The following is a 14,726-nucleotide window of genomic DNA, read 5'->3' as shown; positions in this document are numbered from 1 at the left end:
CCCACAGTGTTTCTGTGGTCACAACAATATTTTATTTGACAGTAATGACAAAGAATACATACAATAACACCCCAGTGTGTTGTTTTCAGTGGGGAGCATCCCTAAAGTGCACAGTTGAGCACTGTGTCCCACTTGAAAATACTAAAATAAGTGAAATACCCTAATTCTGGAAAGGATTTGAAGGCCTTTTCATCACAGGGATTATTCTTTTCTTGTTTGTGTGGAGCACAGGTGGATGTAAAATGGGGGAGCAGTCCTGGGGAAAGGGGAACAAGGATGGGAAAGGGCAGCAGGGTGTGACACCTGGATCCCAGCTCTTCCAGGGGCTTGTCATTATGAAACAGTGGTAAATCCTCCTTTCCCTGCAGAAAGAAGGGAATGCAGTGAGAGTGTTTGATCTGGTCCTGCAGGGACTCGTTTGAATAATACCAAAATTACAGCTCTGGTGGTTTTGGAGGGGCAGGATGAGGGATCTCCTTGGAGCCCTGCATTACTCAGAGGTTTGTTGCAGAGACACAGGGACAGCCCTGCCGGCTCAGCCAGCTGAACAATAACCTGAGCACCGAGTGTTTGCAACTCATTTGGGGCTCATTGTTGGGTGAAGTGTGAGTGTTTGAGCTCCCCGTTGGTGTAAAGAGAAGGACAAACGAATTAACCTACCCGGGCAGTGAGGGTTTCCCTGGATACTCTGCAGAGGGAAAGGAGCACTTGTTCCTCGGGAAAACATGAGCAGTGTGTTACAGCCTTCACTTCCAACAGGTGAAGTGAGAGAAGGTGCTAAGGAGCCGTTTGGGAGCTGTAGAGGTGCAGACACATCGAGCCAAAACCTGAACAGGTCGAGGAGGCTGAGTCCACTGATCCCAGAGCACTGTGGGACTGAGAGGCTCCACAGAACTGAGGATCTTGTTCTGACCTGGGAAAACCCCAGGGCTGGGAAGAGAAAGGAAGCAAAAGGAAGATTTTTCTGTCCTACTTTCCGTTTTAATTTGCAAAAATGATTTCCTGATTTTATTGAAAAGCTTTGCCAGCTTTCAGTGTGACAGCCTGGGCTTGGACAGCAGCGGGGTTCTTACAGAGGCTTTCAGGTTTGATTTGGAGCCTGGGTGATGGGAAGTTAACCAGGTGGTAATTAAAAGTGTGGTATCATGGGTGGGTTGTTCACCAAACCAGCCTGTGTGTTTTCCTTCGTTGTTGCAGGATTACTCATCCCCAAAAAAGCTGTTTCTGCTGAATTGCTGCTGGGCAATTACAGACACACAGAGAGAGGCCACTGTAAATATTGAGGGTCCTGGCAGATGTGGACACACCTGGTGATCTGACAACGTTTTCACACCTCTTCCATACTGAAAATGCAAAAGGATTTTGCAGCAGAGGGGCTGTGATTTGCTAGACCAGGAATCCACTCAGATAACAACACAGGCTGGGGCATTTGTAAGCTCTTCCACCCATTTCCCTTAAATTATGCTCCTCTTTTAAATGCAGAGGCAATAAATGCTTGTAAATTCTCCTGTGCTTGTATATTCTCTGATTTCCAAGTGATACCCACAGTGTGGTGGCTTGAGGAACATAACAAAACTCTTTTGTTCCACCACGTGCTTTTGGAGGTTTGTGACAGTGCAGGAAATCTTCAGGAAAACCGATCTGGAGAAGAAATCAGGATGTCAGGGCTCTGCTTTGTCTCTTCAAGCGACAAAAGTTGCTTTGGAAAGTTGACAAAGTCCTGTTAAGTGAAAGTAGAGTGAGGATCTTAATTAGAGACGTGGGAGGTCTGCCTGGCACATGTTCTGGGGACCCCTGGCTGTGGAGAACAAAGCTCCCGTGTCAGTCTGCTCAGGGGGAGTGGGAAAGGGGCCTGGGGAGGCTCTAATTAGGGAGGTAATTAAGGGACAAGTTTCCTTTGGCGTTGAGGGATGTTTTAGAGCTGCTGCTCGGTCTCTGACAAGTCTGCAGATGTCAAGTGTCGACACTGGTGTTTCGACACCAGGTTTGCTGTGGGGTGAACTTAACTGTGGTGCAGGCAGCTGAAAAATGCCACATAATGGCCTGTGCCTTGAGAAGCTCTTCATGTGGGCAGGCTTGTAGATCCCCAAATGTTTGGGAAGAGGAGCTGTTGGAGGTTTCCACTCAGTGCTGCAATCTATGGATTTTTTTACTGCAGAGTGTGCCAAGGAATCTGAAGAAGGGCTGGAACTAGAAAACAGTTGCAATGGGAACTCGAAGCCCGTCTTTGGTGGAGTGATTAGAGGCTGTTTGAGGGTTCCAAAGAACTTCAAACACGAGGCAAAGCAGGATGCAGGGGTAGGGCATGGATATGGGTACAAGCATAGAGCAGGAGTGGACAATCTGATCATTCTTCCCTACTTCCAGAGCAGGGACTGAGCCCTGCACCCAGGGGAGTTACGAGTCTTTATTGAGAAACTGAGAACATATTTCTGTTAATAACTGGTAAAGACTTTCTGCACTGGAGGGGATTGGAAGGGCAGATGGTTTTCCTCTTAACTGGGAGCGTGGATGTGCCTTCTCCCTGAGACACCCTTGTTCTCTGCAGTATCACAGAACCCTCCTTACACCTTCCTTGAGCAGATGCTGCTCTTCCCTTTCTGCTTTCCAGGCTGCTTTGATTTGGTCTTTGATGTGCTTCTGTCCCTCAGGCAGGGCCTACTCTGCTGTTGATAAAAGTCAAGGAGGACACATTTTACCCTCCCAGGCTATGCTTTATTCTCATCTCTGTGAGACACTCCAAGGCTTTTGTCAGAAGGTCCCAGTGAACTCTTGTCATCCTCCAAGGAAGAAACAGGGGCAGGGGGTCAGCAGGGCAGAAAGTCCCTGGTCATTAGTGGGACAGGCATTGAACCAGAGCAGGGAATGATTCTTGTTGGGACTTAAAACTTGCATATGTGGGGGTATTTTGTGAATAAACCCCTTATAACCATGGTTTGTGAAAGTACTCACTCAGTTATGTTTCCTGACCTCCCCTGCCCCCAAACTATGCTGGAAAAGGGAATTTTATTTGAGTAGAGAAATTAGGGAAAACTTTATGTATTTAAATGCACGCCTTAATTACACAGGAAACCTTTCTTGTGAGTTCAAGGCTGCCTGGTGCTGTTTGGGATGTATAAAATGGAGCTAAAATTGAAGTTTAAGTGGCTGATAAAATAAATTTTAGCTGCTGCAGCAGTGCGTGGGAGCTTTTCTGTAGCAGAATACCTAATTCAAACATGAAATGTGAAGTTGAACTCTGTTTAAAATATAACAGAGAAGATATAGCTGGATAAAGGAAAGGGAAAAAATATAAACAGGAGGCATTAGTGGTATAGTGAGCCCTTCTAATCTACATAAACCAGGTTGTTCTGGAATATCTAGAAATAAGGATTGTTGTTTAAGGTTTTCTGTGCTACCAAACTCAGATTGTGTTACCTGCTGCTTTCCCAGGGGCTTTATTTGTACCTTCCCACTGACACCAACTTCTCACGGCCCTTCTCACTGATGGCTGATACCTTTACAGTAGTTGGTGGTGCCTCCTCCTTCTGCCTCAATCCATTTGTGACTTGTCCATGAACTGAGCCACAGGCAGATGGAAAAGTTAGGGAGAAGGCAGGACAGTAGATTTTTGCAGCTGTTGAATGGGATCAGCTTGGTTTTGGCACAGGAGTCCTCTGCAGCCGTGGCTGTGCCCGTCCTGCTGCTCCCAGTGCCGCTGCTTCCCTGCCCTTCCCCTCCGCCTGATAACACCCCCTCTGTGATTTTTTGGCAGCCCCTCGGATCAATGGGCACCCAAAGCTGGACAGGCACCGTGAGCACCCCCCTGGCTACGACAGCTCCTCCACCATGATGAGCAGTGAGCTGGAGTCCAGCAGCTTCATCGACTCCGAGGACGACGACAACACGAGCAGGTGGGGCACTGCCACGGGCACCGAGCTGGGAAATGCTCCTTGCACCTTCTCCAGGCTCTCCACTGTGGCTCTGGGCTTGATTTGGATCTTCTCCTTCCCCCTTTTCATTCCTTTTTTTCCCTAGTGTGTATGATTTGAGTGCTGGCTGTGGTACTCAGTGCCATGGTCCAGTAGACAAGGTGGTGTTGGGTCGACTTGATGATCTTAAAGGTCTTTTCCAACCTTGTTGACTCTGTGATAACTCATCAGTAACATCATGTTGTGAATAATCTCTGCTCTAAGAACCAAGCTCAGTTACAGGGTCACTCTCCAACCTGCCTGTAGCCACTGCTCCAACAAAGAGGAAATTCTGCTCCTGCCCTTTCCTTTTAACAGCAAGAATGGTCACATTTTAAGATCAAAGCAATGTGCAACTGCCTACCTATTTATAAAGTAATACTGTGAATAATTATATTAAAATACCTTCAGCATAGGTTCCTAATAAGTGTGCACTTCACTAGAGCTGAATTATAAAGGAATTCCTGTGTAATTGCATAGTCTGAGACCTGTGAGCAGTACAGGAATTCATCAAAGTTAATGCTATTGCAAAGGCAGGCTGGGTTGCCATATATTTATGGCTCCTTCATTATTTCTTTCTTTCTGTGAATTACTCCTCACTTCTTGAAAAATACCTCTCCATTTGGAAAGATGCTTGTAAATCTCTAAAGACGTTTTTGTTGTTCCCTAAAAGGTTTATAAGCCAATATATTTCTCGGATTTAAAATGCTTATTTTTAAGGGTGTAAAATGAATCAAAACAAATATCCTTTCCTTTCCTGGCAACATTCTCTAAACAGTGTCTCTGGAGCTGTTGAAAACCCGTTACAGATTTCTGTGAATTGTCAGGGAACAAAATTGTAGATCTTTGGTGGTTCAAGGAGATCTGCAGCCTAAAACAAATAAGGTGCAATGTGATGTTCTTAAATTTTAGGTAGAATGGAAACAGCAAGAGCAGCTCCTGGAGATACTGAACCACTTGCTGTGTTTACAAACATCATCAGTTTATTGAACTCGGTGGGTCTGTTTGGTCCTGCAGTTGGTCATGGCTCGAAGAGCTGCTGAAGAACAGCAGCTCCTCCAAATTCTGCTTAAAGGCCATGTGCTGAAGGGGGAACTAAATGAAGATTTAGTTGAAGATTTGCTCCTGAATTAGTTTCAAGAACTTATTTTGCAGTTGCAGTGAAGTAGGAGGTGTCCCTGCCCATGGAAGGGGGGGTTGGAACGAGATGATCTTTAAGGTCCTTTCCAGCCCAAACCATTCCATGATTCTGTGATGAAGTTCCCAACACCTGAAGACACAAAAAAAATTACCCTTCTGGATGCTTTGTGCTTCACCTGGATGTTCATGTGCATAAAGGCTTGGCAAGATCAGCAGTTAACCTGAATGCACTCTCAGCCTCCCTAAAGCCTTTAGGGCTTCTAACCCTCCTTCCCTCCCTAAAAAAACGAAGCCCACAAAAACAACAACAACCCTGCAGCTGATTTGGGGTTTCTTGTAAATGAATTAATCATTCCCATGGCAGCAAGCAATGCAGTGGGGCAGGATTAGCACTGGAGCACTTCAGAGCAGACCCAGCTAAAGCTTTCTGTGTTAATAAAAGTCAAACTTCCTGCGTCTGACCCGAGAATAAAGAGATTCTTCGAAGCTGCTGCGCAGCCTTTCCCTCTCGAGGCTGGGACAGGAGCTTTTGGCACAGGGAGCAGCTGCCAGGCCAGCTAGTCAGGAAGAACCACTCCATGGAATGCTCCAAGGTATGCTGTTGTGTTCCAGGGATGGTGTTTCTCAGGCAGATGAGAGATTGTGCTGGCAGGGAGAAGTTTTTTCTTCCGAGGCGAACGCAGGCAAATAACACCTCGAGAATGCTCCAGACCTGCTGGAGGCAGCCTGGGCAGGAAGGGGGTAAGTTTGGGGAATAACAGCTCAGGGACTCTGCTGTCACAGCCTGCTCTGTGGAGGAGACTGTACAGGGAGGAGGCCACTGAGAGAAGAAATCAGATGTAAGGGATGTTACTGTCTTGGAAGAGGTTGCAGGTTGAGGATGCTTTTCTAACTGGGTGTGTTTGACACTGGTTTATTTTTATTTTTAACTTGGAGCAGTGCAGCAGAGTGGGGCAATTCCCAGTCCAAGGAGAATCTGTTGCATTCAGTTAAAGAGTAATGTCTTACTTTGGTGAATTGACTTGTTCACAGATGTTACAGGGCAGTACAGAATGGCAGTGTGAGCACAATAATTTATTTGCTTTCTTTTCAAAGGATGACATGATTGAATGCTGGTGTTGTTTGCAGGCAGGAGTTTGAACACAGGTTGATGTAGGGAGCCCAGGGTGAACTTTACAATAAAAATTTTATATCTGTTAAGCAACCAAAGGTCTAAGAGAGATGGCATCTGTAGGATTATTGTCAGCTATGTGCAACTGGTATTCTCAGTTCAGTATAACTAAGATAATTCACTGCAAAAAACTTGATGATGTTTATTTCTCATTTAAGAAATTAGCATTAGTTCTCTTTAACAAGTGTTACCTTTTCCCCCTTCCTTTGGGGGATATAGATTGGTCAAATTATTGTTATTATTTAAAAAAATGTCTTCTGTGGGACTTATTAGCCTTTGTGTTAGAATTGCAGTCAGGGTTTCTTGGGCAGTAGCCAGCGCAGGAAATTATTTGGTAGTGATGATTGCAGATTTGTTTTTCATCTTTGCACTTGGTTTGTCTCAAAAGCTCAAATATACCATCTCGTCTTGCTCATCAAATTGTGGTAATAACTTTTGCTCAGTATTTCTGAGGATACTTCAGGGAGCAAAATATTTTTCCTCATTAGAATAGGTTTGAGCTGTTGTTCAGCATCCAGACACTCCTAAAATATGAAGGATTCAGCAAGCATGCATGAAGGCTATGGATTTTATAGAAATTGTAAGAAAGATGGTGAAATGTGCCATAGCTACATAATATATATACATAAATGTATTCCTGCAGTGCCTCATCAATTTTGTGCAACTAATGGGAGAGGCTGTTTTAGCTCCAGGAGTTACTTCCCTGAAATACTGTCTGTCTTGAACTAAACCTTTTGAAGGCTTTTTGAAGGAGCTGATTCCAATTTTTCCACTCTAATATTGGGTAGAATGCAAAAAAAATACCATAGAAAGAAGAACTTCACTTTGCACATATTATCATCTGGTAACAGAAGTTCAGAGAATTGCCAAAACCCTCTGATTTTGCTAGTTTAACTTAAAAGAAAATCCCCTTCTTAAAGAGCAGGTTCACTGTGAGCAACCTGGCTTTCCATTGCTCAAATTCTCCTAAATTCTTGTGTGCTGGAAGGTTTGGGCTGAATCCTACTGGTGAGATATTCTGGGAGAGAAGAGGAGGAGAATGAAATTGGAGAGGAAATAGGAAGGGGGAGAATATTGGTAGTAAAATGTAAGAGGAAGTTTTTGTGTCACTCTTTGCTGGTGCTTTTGAGAGAGTGGTGGGTGTTGAACTAGTTCAGTTTTGAGAGCCCTGGATCTGAGACCTCCTTATTTTTCCTGTTGGAAAGGCAAAGCCTCCCAAACCCAGGTGCTTTGAGCTGTTTTCACCAACGGAGGATTATCAAATTTCTGATCTCTTTTTTGAAAATCCCACCTCTTGGCTCTTTAATTCGCCTCTGCTGGGAGGGGAGAGAAGGGAGTGTGTGAGGTTAACGTGCCTGAAATAGTTTTGTGAACTCAAAGGGAACGTCAGGAGATTCACACCCTCTGAGCAGCTCCAGCCTCTGTAACACCCAGCTCGGTGTCCTTGGTGAGGACACCCCACTCTGTGCACGATGGGTTTCCCATGGTGGGCTGGAGTCTCATGACACCAAGCTCCTGGTATCAAGTTTTCCTTGAGGTATTCTCACATTCCTGAATGTGGCTGGAACTTGGAGAGACTGGGGAAGAAGAAGCCTGGCACTGTTTGTTTTGTGACAGTGCCAGTTCAGTTACTTGCCTTGTGCAGGGTTGGATTTTTTAATCTTGGTTAATGATGGAGCATTCCTTTTTTTTTTTTTTTTCCCCCCATTCTTAACATAATAAATAGAGGAGAGATGTCTCTGTGGTGCTATAGTGGTATCTGAGAAATCTAGGCTTTGTTCCAGGCTCCTGAAATTAATTTGAGCAAATCCATTTATGTCTCTCTGTGTCTCATTCCGCTCTCTGTAAATTGGGGATGATTAAAGCTCTGAACTCTTGGAGGAATCTTAAAGATTTCTGTGTAGAATGTGGCACATGTAGGTTCTACAAGTTTGAAGAACTTGAAAAAAAAAAAAAAACACAACAAGATAAAACTAACAGAATATGTGAAGGTAAATCATATTCCCTGTTCCTCTGTCACTATTTGCTGTCTTATTTCATTGAATTCAAGCCTTAACTTTAAGTTCCTCTTAACAGTGGAAGAAAATACAGCACCAGGACAAAACTCACAAAAATTGGCATTAAGGGTTGCACCCAGATTTGCTCCCAAAAGAAGGGAAGCCACTAAATTATCCTCCAGTCCCTGCTGGAGTTTAGCTGGAATCTTCTCCGCGCTCTTGCAAACGGGCTGATGGTGTCGGCAGGATTTGTTCTCTCCCGCGTTTGGAATCAGCCTTTTTTTGGTTTTTTTTTTTGGCAGGGAAATGCAAATGGCTCAGCCCTGCAGAGGTGACATCTCTGCTCTCCTTTCCCCCTCAGGTTGAGTAGCTCCACGGAGCAAAGCACCTCATCCCGGCTCATCCGGAAGCACAAACGCAGGAGGAGGAAACAAAGGATGCGGCAGATCGACAGGGTAAGGTTGGCCCCAGCCTTCTCCCAGGAGGTGAACCGTGATTCCTGAGCTTAGCTCTTGGCTCAGGAAGGGATCCAGAACAGGTCTGTGCCTGCTGAATTCTTTGGAAAGGCTCCCTTTGGCTCCAGTCTGGATAAATCTCTACTTTTGAAGTTCTGCAGCACCAGAGTCGAGTTTTATTCCGCTCCTTTTCTTCCTTTTGCTGTTCAGTGATCCCATTTCTTGTCTTTTCCGAGACCAGTCCCTGCAGGAGAAGGTTCATTATGCTACTGGCTGATGTGAGAAGGGGTGTCAGATGCCTGGTGTATAAATCACTGAGACCTGCATTGTTCCTGAAGGAGAAATCTAAATTTATAGGAAATCTCAACTCTTCTCTCTTGCCCTTTCCCAGTGCTGTGGCAGCAGGATGAGGATGGCCTAAATGACAGAATCTTGGAGGAACTGTTCTGTTCTCCCATAAATACCAGTCTTCACACATTAAAGAATGAGCTCACATACATTTTATCCCAACAACTGGGGTAGTGTTTGAGCAGGTCTTTGATAAGCACATTTGTATTTAATTTTGGAGGCAGGGGAGTGTCTCTCCTCTCACTTCCTGGCAGATCGTGTTGTTCACCCCTCTCTTCAGGGAGGAGCTGTGAATGCAATAATTCACACTGCAGTGGGCACTTTAGGGTTTAAATGTTTGCCTGTCAGTCACAGGCAGGAAGCAGAAAGGATTCAAGGTGAAGTTCAGCTGAGAAACCTCAAAATAGGAACGTGCTCTGTGTGTTTTGGGAACAAATCTTTGGGGAAGGTGCAGACTGTGTTCAGATTTCTTTCCCTTACAGATTCCCTTACAGTACCTTCTGGATGCCTTCCAAATGGAAACCTATTAATCAAATCCTAATGAGTTAATCCTCAGTAGTTCTTTTTATTGTCTTACTCTGTGCCATTTAAAACCTTGAGAATTCTCTGTTGTATTTTGCAGTCGTCTTCGTTCAGCAGCATCACCGATTCCACCATGTCCCTAAATATCATCACTGTCACACTCAACATGGGTAAGAGGATAAGCCCCGTTTATTGTGATGAATTTGAGATGTATTTTGTGGTGGTGGGGTAGCCTTTGGAGCCAGGAGAAAGTTCCTTGGTTTGAAAGAGTGCCAGGTGGACTAAAGGGACTGGCAGCTGAGAGTTGCTCCTGTGTTGACTGTGCCCGGGTTCCTAGTCCAGAGCTGGATAGTTCTGAGCCATTTGCACGAGCAAAGCAGTGTTCTTTCCAGGGAAAGGGTTGGAACTCCAGCATATGGAGTTAGTGGTGAGGTGTAGGGATGGTGAGGGGTCAGACTTTGTCAGAAGCAAGGGCAGAAGGGAACTGGAGGTTTGTGTTTCTGCTGTTCTGCGTTTCATTGTTTAACCAGACAGAAATGTGCAGGGCTGCCAAGTAGCTCAGCAGCTTTCAGTGGCACCAAACCCTTCCTGCCACTCCGAAGTGTGGAACAAACATTGCTCAATGCTGATGGGGTGCCCAATTTCGAGGTGTAGGCGTGTCCTTTCAGTGTTGGTTCTCTTGCTGGTTTTTTTTTAATGTAGCTTTTCATTATCCTGTATGAACAGATCATGTCTTCAGCAGTATTTCCCTGAAGGGGCCAGGCAGACACTGGCCACTAGGGCAACCTGAGATCATTGTAAACCAAACCTGGCCCAGCTGATCTGTTGAGAGAGCTGATTTTTTGAGGCTGAAGTAGCCTGGTCTTAACGCTTCACTGTCATTCCAATCACTCTGTTTGCTTTTTTCCCTCCCTGCCCTCCGCTTTCTATCCCAACAGAAAAGTATAATTTCCTGGGAATCAGCATTGTGGGGCAGAGCAATGACCGGGGTGATGGTGGCATCTACATCGGCTCCATAATGAAAGGAGGGGCGGTGGCAGCGGACGGACGGATCGAGCCAGGAGACATGCTCCTGCAGGTTGGTCCCAGAGCATCCCAAAATACCTGCTACTGGCTTCCACAGGGCTGGCTCAGTTCAGGCATCCCACCAGGCCCATAGTAATCAGTTAAGAGAGTTCATTCCTACTCAGAGAAGTGCATCACAAAGGGTGTTATCGGGAGTTCTTTGTGAGATGCGCTCTGAGAAATGACATTTCTGCAGCTGCTCAAAGGAATGGCAACAGTTACAAGGCAAATAAGTTGGGACACAAATAATTAAAATGTCTTTAAGTTTGCTGTCCCAGAGCCTGACCTCTGCTTTCTGCACTGTTCCAGGTGAATGATGTCAATTTTGAGAACATGAGCAATGACGATGCAGTTCGGGTTCTACGGGAAATAGTCTCCAAACCAGGGTGAGCACATTGCAAAACCTCCTGCTATTTATCCTCCACGTGCAGTTACTGAAATGGGGCAAACCTTAGAGAAAGCAGCATTTTGATCTCCATTGGGAACCAGCATTTTGATCTCCATTAGGAACCAGCATGACTGTTCCCAGCCCTGAACTTCTCAGTGTACTGATGAGTAGGTGAGACTGGTTTCAATGCACCAGCCAAAACCAACACAAATGAGGAGCTACCTGGTTTCAGCAGCACTATTTCTTTACCTGATGAGCGTTTTAGTATCTCAAGAGCTGGTCATTCAACAGATTTCACCCACAGTGCTCATCACTTGTGCAAAACCAGAAGCATCCTGATACTGGTTCGTACAGGAAATATTTCAACAAGCATCTCAAAAACATTCTCAGAATGTGCTTGACAACTGTTGGACAGGAATAAGTTTGTTTCAAATAGTTCTTGTAACTGTTCCAACTGTGCAGGAAAGTTAAGAGTCATCCTTACCTGTTTTCTCTCTTCCTAGACCCATCAGCCTAACAGTAGCCAAATGCTGGGACCCAACTCCCAGGAGTTATTTCACCATCCCCAGGGGTGAGTACACATTTGGGCTCTTTGCTGGGTTCCTGTGGAGCCCTCAAGGTCTAGAATATTTTCACCTATTTTGACATCCAACACATTCCTATTCCCTACAAGTTCAGTTCTTTTAAGTTTGGTTGTCTGTTTGCTTTTGGTTTAGGAGGCAGGGGTTTAAATCCCTTTCTGAGACTCCAGTGCCCACTGAATTCCTGGGAGTTTTTCTTTTGATTCACATGGATTTGGATCAAGCTCTTAACCTTTTGGAGGGTATATCCTCATGATCTTGACCTTTCAATTGATAGGAAGTTTGGAGGATAACCATGCAGAAGTGTTAAAAAGTCTCATTTTGTCACATGTGCACTTCCTGGAATTTAAACCGATATTTTTAAAAATTTGAGGTGAACAGCAAAGAGATACATAAAATTAATATTGAAATACATATTAATATATAATAGGTAATATTAGTAGAATATTGGAATATATTTCTGTTAACAGATAATATTAAAATGATCTCATTTTACAACTTGTGGCTCAATAAACTTTTCAGTAGCAATAAAAGATCTGTTTTCATGTGACAAGCACAGCTGCCTCCTGCTGGTGAGGGCTGAGCTTGTGATGGTAAGACCAGTTTGTTCCCAGTAAGGGCTGACCAGTTCATTCCCAGTCTGAAGATGAGGATGGCATTGCCCTTTGAAATTAATGCAATAGAAAATGATCTCGTTTTACAACTTGTGGCTTACAGTAACTTGTGACTTAACAAGTTTTACAACTTGTGGCTTTTCACTAGCAATAAAAGATCTGTGCTCATGTGACAAGCACAGCTGGCTCCTGGTAAGGGCTGTGCTTGTGATGGTGAGACCAGTTTGTTCCCAGTCTGAAGATGAGGATGGCACTGTCCTCTGAAATTAATGCAGTAGAAAACGATCTTGTTTTAAAGATCTCATTTTAACGTTAAAACACAAGTTAAAACTTGTGGTTTAATAACACAGCTGCCTCCTGCTGGTAAGGCTGAGCTCGTGACGGTGAGCCCAGTTTGTTCCCAGTAAGGGCTGAGCTCATGATGGTGAGCCCAGTTTGTTCCCAGTAAGGGCTGAGCCCATGATGGTGAGCCCAGTTTGTTCCCAGTAAGGGCTGAGCTCATGATGGTGAGCCCAGTTTGTTCCCAGTAAGGGCTGAGCTCATGATGGTGAGCCCAGTTTGTCCCCATCTGAAGCTGAGGATGGCACTGCCCTTTGACATGAATGCCCCAGCCTGATGCAGACTGGGGGTGAAGCCCTCGGGAAAACCAGCCTGACCCAAAGCAAACCCCTTGGGACTGTGAAGGTGTTGGGATTGTGAAGGTGTTCGGATTGTGAAGGTGTTGGGATTGTGAAGGTGTTGGGATTGTGAAGGTGTTGGGATTGTGAAGGTGTTGGGACTGTGAAGGTGTTGGGACTGTGAAGGTGTTCGGATTGTGAAGGTGTTGGGACTGTGAAGGTGTTGGGACTGTGAAGGTGTTGGGACCGTGAAGGTGTTGGGACCGTGAAGGTGTTGGGACCGTGAAGGTGTTGGGACTGTGAAGGTGTTGGGACTGTGAAGGTGTTGGGACCGTGAAGGTGTTGGGACTGTGAAGGTGTTGGTGCCTCGTGTGTGACCCCCTCGTGTCTCTCTCCCCCCGTTTCCCGCAGCTGAGCCGGTGCGGCCGATCGACCCCGCGGCCTGGATCTCTCATACCACGGCCATGACGGGAGCGTACCCCCGTTACGGTATGAGCCCCTCCATGAGCATCACCACATCTACCAGCTCCTCACTAACAAGCTCAATTCCCGAGTCGGAAAGTAAGTCACCCTGAGGCCAGCCCAGGGCAGGGGGGTGCCCGGGGCCTGCTGGGCCCCAACCCCGCCCCGGCCACCAGCACGATGAGAGCGGCAACCACCACACCACACCCAGCCCCTGAATGCTTTGCCTTGCACTTGGGGTTCCTGTGGGGAGCAGAAAAACCTTTTTTTAAATTTTTTTTTCCTTTAAAGGTTAACACAGTGTTCGGTCAGGGTTCACTCTCAGGAAGGAGTAGCTCGTGGTCCCTTTTTGAAAGGTCCCCATTTTAAAGATCCGAGTCGGGTCTCCGGCTTCGCCCCCTCAGGGGAGTGGGAGAGCTCCCTCCTTGAATTGGGCTGTTTTTCAATAAATTTAAATAACTTTAATAAATTTAAATATATTTAATAAATTGAAATAATCTTTAATAAATTTCAGTGTCTTTAATAAATTGAAATATCTTTAATAAATTGAAATATCTTTAATAAATTGAAATATCTTTAATAAATTGAAATATCTTTAATAAATAACTTTAATAAATTGAAATATCTTTAATAAATTGAAATATCTTTAATAAATTGAAATATCTTTAATAAATTTAACTATCTTTAATAAATTTAAATAACTTTGATAAATTGAAATATCTTTAATAAATTACAATAACTTCGATAAATTGAAATAATTTTGATAAATTGAAATATCTTTGATAAATTGCAATAACTTTAATAAATTTAAATATCTTTAATAAATTGAAATAACTTTGATGAATTGAAATATCTTTAATAAATATAAATATCTTTAATAAATTGCAATATCTTTGATATATTGCAATATCTTTGATAAATTGAAATTACTTTATTAAATTGAAATCACTTCAATAAATTTAATCATTTACTAAGGTTTTAAATAAATTTAAATAAGTTCCTTCAGATAGATGTCACTGATTAATAACGTTAGTGTGCCATTTAGGAAATCTTCCCCCTATGTTCCCATGGCCTTGTTTTATACTTTTTTTATACTTTTAGAATGTATTGAACAAGGAAAAAACAAGTTTAATGTCCCATGTGAAATTATTACGGTTAGAGCTCAACTTTCTTTCCTGGTTTGTCTGTGGCAGTCTCTAAACTAAGTCATATCCACGTGACCAAGAAACTGCCATGGTGCCTTATCTTGGAAATGTTTGTTTAGGGAATGTTAACTCCTCCTTTCTTTTACTCAAAACCACACTTTGAGGATTTTGAAGACCAATGTTGGCGTTGGTTATAAAATCTCTCAGGTTTTATAAGCTCATATTTCCTGGAATTACACCTCACCTTGCAATAAAAGGGAAGGGGTTTTTT

The 14,726-nt window shown here is 44.1% G+C and overlaps 1 protein-coding gene across 3 annotated transcripts in view; it reads left to right on the top strand.

Moving 5' to 3' along the window:
- The window catches only part of DVL1 (dishevelled segment polarity protein 1), a 66,643-nt gene that overhangs the window by 44,879 nt on the left and 7,038 nt on the right, over nt 1-14,726 (top strand). For 2 of the 3 annotated variants that reach the window (XM_027728550.2, XM_039390859.1), the window contains exons 5-11: nt 3,755-3,893; nt 8,620-8,713; nt 9,684-9,753; nt 10,522-10,661; nt 10,958-11,034; nt 11,540-11,607; nt 13,260-13,409. In XM_027728550.2, the coding sequence (XP_027584351.1) occupies nt 3,755-3,893; nt 8,620-8,713; nt 9,684-9,753; nt 10,522-10,661; nt 10,958-11,034; nt 11,540-11,607; nt 13,260-13,409 (738 nt within the window). The remainder of the gene's footprint in view (nt 1-3,754; nt 3,894-8,619; nt 8,714-9,683; nt 9,754-10,521; nt 10,662-10,957; nt 11,035-11,539; nt 11,608-13,259; nt 13,410-14,726) is intronic. The other variant, XM_027728552.2, reaches the window with a different exon arrangement.

Source organism: Pipra filicauda, unplaced genomic scaffold (assembly GCF_003945595.2).
Source record: "Pipra filicauda isolate LSUMZ 115617 unplaced genomic scaffold, ASM394559v2 scaffold87_size3191425_pilon, whole genome shotgun sequence".
Lineage (NCBI taxonomy): Eukaryota > Metazoa > Chordata > Aves > Passeriformes > Pipridae > Pipra > Pipra filicauda.
This window is presented reverse-complemented; position numbering and strand designations above follow the sequence as displayed.